The sequence below is a fragment of the Patiria miniata genome, unplaced genomic scaffold (genome assembly GCF_015706575.1).
Source record: "Patiria miniata isolate m_02_andy unplaced genomic scaffold, ASM1570657v1 HiC_scaffold_7, whole genome shotgun sequence".
Classification (NCBI taxonomy): domain Eukaryota; kingdom Metazoa; phylum Echinodermata; class Asteroidea; order Valvatida; family Asterinidae; genus Patiria; species Patiria miniata.
This window is the reverse complement of record NW_024037074.1, coordinates 4,655,082-4,659,927: the sequence shown is the minus strand read 5'-3', so window position 1 is coordinate 4,659,927 and position 4,846 is coordinate 4,655,082. Positions and strand designations below refer to the sequence as shown.

The window sequence follows — 4,846 nt, the reverse complement described above, 5'->3', positions numbered from 1 at the left end:
TTATATACGTTTGCTTCGGCGTAAACCTCACCAAATATCATGCCATATCGGTGTCTCTGTACCGCTACCGGGCCGACTCGAATGTTGGGCCAACGTGAAACATTCGGAAACTTGCAAAAGGAATCATTTGTAAACCTTCAAATACTGCAAAAGACACGAGACTAAATTGGAACAAATTGGAACAGTGTGAACCTCGTAAATGGCGGTTTCTGTGCCAGTCACGCGCTGCATCGTTATGTATTATTTGCCCTCCAGAAAAATCAGTATTCAGGCGGTCTTTGGTAGTACGGCACACGGTGGTGTGTGTCTCGGTGTGTCCCGTTGGAAATGAACCGTCGACGACTCCACATGCACCGCAAGATCAGCCCCTCAGTGAACACGGTTTGAGGAGATTTTGTAGGCCATGCGGTGCTGTCCCCTCACATTAGAAAACTACACGGCTGCCTCGGAGTGCGCCTCACCAAATGTCAGGTCATATCGGCGTTTCGCTGTTCCGCGCTAATAGTCCTTTCAGTGTGCAGTGCACAAGACATGCGCCTACCGACTATGACAGAAACCGCGTATTGAGCAAATTGCCAAATAGCCTAGCGTACATCAAACACATACATCTTGAACGTTGTAAAAAGACGTTTTTGTAGTCGAGATCAAAATGATCAGGCATGCAATTATTTTATCATGTAATTAAATTTTACGCTGGAGACACTTTCTCCGAAAATGATAAAGTTAAATGGAAACTCTGGTATTGTTAAATCTGTATAATTCGATACAATTTTAAAAGCTATATCTAGAGGAATTTCCTCGTTTTTTCCCTGCTGTTTGTAACGCTTGTTTTCAGTAGGGTGAGGGGTTCTAGGTTCGTTGCAGTGGCACTGATTCTAATTTAATCCGACATGTCCCAGAGCAGTATGTTTTACTTTAACATTATTCCTTTTTACAGGATAACGTAGACCTATACGTTAGATTGATGACATGATTTGGGGTTTTGTTTTTGTTGTAGCCGTTTGTTTTTTAATGTTATGGTTTTACGAAACTGCCTTTGATTGTCTTAGATCTAGTCTCAAGATCAGACATCGCATTTCTTCTAGTTACCTTCTTAGTAATCTGGTTTGGGAACTTTCCTTTTTCGAGTGCTCGCCGGCTCAATGTCATAGTGACCACTTGGTGTGAATACTAATGATTAGGGAAAATAGGACAAACTTTAGCTCGGTGTTCCGATCGTGTTGTCATTAACCGGAGGTACCTATTTGACATTCGAGGAGCCTGCTACAGACGGGAGTTTCGAAGCAGTCCCCGTCGTGTCAATAGACAGCTCGGAGGGGTGAACACGGATGCTACGAGACGTAGACAGCGACGTTCCTCTCGTGGACGCCCCGGTACCCTCGCGGGTCACCTCGATGTCACCCACGAAGCGCACCGCGTACAGCTTGGGCAGGAAAGCCATGAAGATGGTACCGTAAGCGTTGAGCAGGACCACCACGCAGAGGGTGACGACCCGCTGGCTGGTCGTGGTAGCCGTGGCGTAGACGGGCAGGGCTGCCACACTGAAGACCAGGGTGGAGTAGACGTTGGCCGCGATGAACTTGGACTCGTTGTAGTTGCTGGGGACCTTGCGGGCACGAAGAGCGTAGAAGCAGCAGACAAGCACCAGGACCAGGTTGTAGAGGAGGCTAGCTATGGCTTCGTAGCCGAAGAGGCAGTACAGTTCGATGTGGTTTTGGGCGGGGACCTGGAACAGCAGCTCGGGCTTGGTGGAGTTGAGGGCGATGGAAATGATGGAAATCAGAACCTGATTTGGAAGATCAAAACCAAATAATCATTGAATTTTCGAGTCCTCACGATGGAGCTTTTAAGTTTTCCCGCAGTGTTACACTTTACATAGGAGATATAATCAATTACGCAAACACACGCAAAGAGATAACATTCAGCGCTGTGCAGTAAATTCAATTGTGGCCTTCACACTCTTCAATAAAACTGTTGTCATACTTGACTAGATCACAGTCAAACTAGACCTGGCTTTTGGCATTAGCTGGTTGCCAGTTAAAACAAAATCTTGGCTGGATGTATGGTGAGTGTGATAGTCGAGCGCCAAAACGGTAAAGGTGTGCTTCTAGTCCCCGTGGTCAGATTCCTGGTATTTCTCAAGAACCAGACAACATAGTCAGTAATAATTTGCAATAATTTTGAAAGGATTATATGTAAATGCATATTGAGCATGTTCTACAACAACGGATAATATCCAAAACTTTCCATTGAGAGATTGTGATTTAAAGATAATGTTACACAAACAGCAAAGGACCATTATTTTGATCGGCAATGGCGAAATTGACGAAAACACATGTAGAATGCCTACCTGTATGAAGATCAGAATGGATGCGATAGTGACTTGAGTACGAGGACTGGTCCAAGATGGCCGCTTGGTGGACTTCTTACTGGCCTTGAAGATGCGGAAGATGCGATTCACTTTGAGTAAAGTCGCTGAGAACATGACGGTGTAGCAGAGGGAGATCATGGTTACCATGCAGTGGCAGGCTACCTCCGAGGGCCGGGCCAGAGTCACCACGGTCGTTGCAAAGGCCAGGAACAGACCCCCGATTTGGATGGCGCTTAGCTCCCGGCTGGTGGCCTTGATTAGCGGATGGCTCCGGTAGTAGTACATACCGGCGGCGACCAGCGATGACAGGGCCACACCGGTGCCCGACAGCACCAAGACAGCGACTGCCGGGGGACTGCCCCAAGAGATGGCCTTTGGGGTGATAGGGTCACATTGGGTGCGGTCCTGATTGGGCCAGTGCGTCCTCTCGCACGTGACACAATCGCCATTCTCAGTGATGGCATTGATGGGACACTGCCGACAACCCCAGCAGCACTTTTGCTCTAAAGGAACCTCGATGTACCCCGGTTGACAGAGCTCCCTGCAAGTAGAACGTGGTGGGACCTTTGTATGTCCCGCCCAGATCACAGCATCGTCATCGACCGAGAGACGCCCCTCAGATTTCAGCGAGTCCCAAACACCAACCTGGACTGTGTGTATCACTCCTCCCGTTGTCATCTGTACGTTCTTCAGAGTGTAACGGCCGGCCGGTTCGCCGTTGTTCTCGAACCGAAACGGGCCGTCAGCCCCCAGGAATTCCACATGGAGCAAGTAGGGTAGAAATCGTTCGCCAGCAGAGACGATTTCCGAGGTGCAGGTCAAATTCCCATGGCAGACGCTTGTCAGTACCTCGTGCAACGCGTGAGCGAAGATGTTTACCGCGTTCATCACGAAGATCTCGTCGTTGTTAGTCGCAGGCGGGCAAGCGCTGAGACGGGAGCAGTTGCGTCCCGCCAACCACTCCATCTGAAACTCCTGAAACCATCTACTCACAGGCTGGTCGGATTCATCATCACCGATTGACAAGAAATACTGTTCGAATCCGTCTATGTCGCGATAGTGGAGCGGCACAAAAATCCCTCCCAGCGTGTTCTCCGAGAGGCTGATCTTTTTCAGTCTGTAAACCGACTCGAAGGCGGCACTGCCGATGAACGTCAGATTGGACCCGGGAACCTGGTTGTGGAATTCGTCCAGGATTGTGTAGGGTGCGCCCGAAGCTGCAAAGACGACCACCACGGTGGCGGACCTGTAGGTCTTCAGTTTCTGAACCACCTCTTCGATCTCCGCGTCTGACGGTGCGTGACTGATCGGCGACGAAAATGCCAGACAGATGCCGGCTTTCTCGGCGAGCTTCTGCACCTCCTGCGCCCCGCGGATCCCGTAGCTGTCAAGCGAATAGATCAGGGCGACGTAGTCCCAGCCGAATCGCAACAGGATGTCGATGACAGCTAGTGCGTTCAGCATGTCCGGGGGAGTGGAACGCAGAAAGTATGGGAACCTGTTCTTGTCTGAAAGCTCGTCGCTCGTGGCCAGGTAGGAGATAACGGGCATCTGGAACAGACTGCCAGTCATACCGGCCAAGATGCTGTTGGAGCTCGACACCGGCCCGATGGCACCCAGGAAAGTGCTGTTCTCGTATCTGATGCCTGGCCTGAAATCTCCGGGGACGTCCAGGTCCATGAGCCTACCGTTACTGCCCAACAGTGACAGGATCGTGTAGAGCGTCATGGACTCTGAGTAGCAATCATCTCGGATCTCGAATCCTAGGGTGACGTTGGGCAGCAAGTCCGGTCGCCTGTTGATGCTCTCCACCGCAAAGACCATGGTTTGGGACAGCTCCACAGCCCAGGCAGACAGCGCCGAGTCGCACGGGGCATGGCCTGAGTAGTGAAACGGGAACAGGCCAGCGATGAAGAAATCTCCGGGCCGGGCAAAACTGAGGCGCACGTCAGGCGGAATAGCGCCGAGCACTAGACCGGTGGTAAAGACCAGCGTGAAGACCCCGAGTCTCCAATCAAAAATCATTTTCACTGATGAAACTCTGCCCAAAATGCAGACACTCGTTGTCGTGCACCTTAGGCACTCAATCAGGTAAGTCTCACGTGCGCAATGTACGTGCAACCTAGGGTTAAGTGGTGAATAACTGCGTGCGATTTCTTTTATACAAGTCGTGAGCGTCGTGAAGACGTTACCCGTAGTTCAACAGAAGTGGCACCGGCACGTGCTCTGGTGTATAACAGAGTATCTTTCACCTGCCTTTCCGCTCGTACCTTTCACCTTTCCCAGAGGCAATAATGACGGCTACCGAACTCTTGCACAAAGTAGTGAGCAGGAAACGCATGGCATTGTGGCTGGCTTAATGTCACGATCTGCTCACGTGACTTTCCGTGCGCCTGCTGGAGAGTGTCCTTTGTGAAACACAGAAGATATCCAATGAGAGCTCGGGAAAAATTACTTGCCACCACATGTAAACTT

The 4,846-nt window shown here is 50.4% G+C and overlaps 1 protein-coding gene across 1 annotated transcript; it reads right to left on the bottom strand.

The window, feature by feature from the left end:
* Positions 1-1,084: 1,084 nt before the first annotated feature.
* On the bottom strand, positions 1,085-4,483 carry LOC119718884 (metabotropic glutamate receptor 5-like). The gene is made up of 2 exons (XM_038188311.1): positions 2,351-4,483; positions 1,085-1,804 (listed from the first exon to the last, which is right to left on the bottom strand). The coding sequence occupies exons 1-2, from the start codon at positions 4,394-4,396 to the stop codon at positions 1,241-1,243; spliced, it is 2,610 nt and encodes an 869-aa protein (XP_038044239.1). The 5' UTR covers positions 4,397-4,483; the 3' UTR covers positions 1,085-1,240.
* Positions 4,484-4,846: the final 363 nt, after the last annotated feature.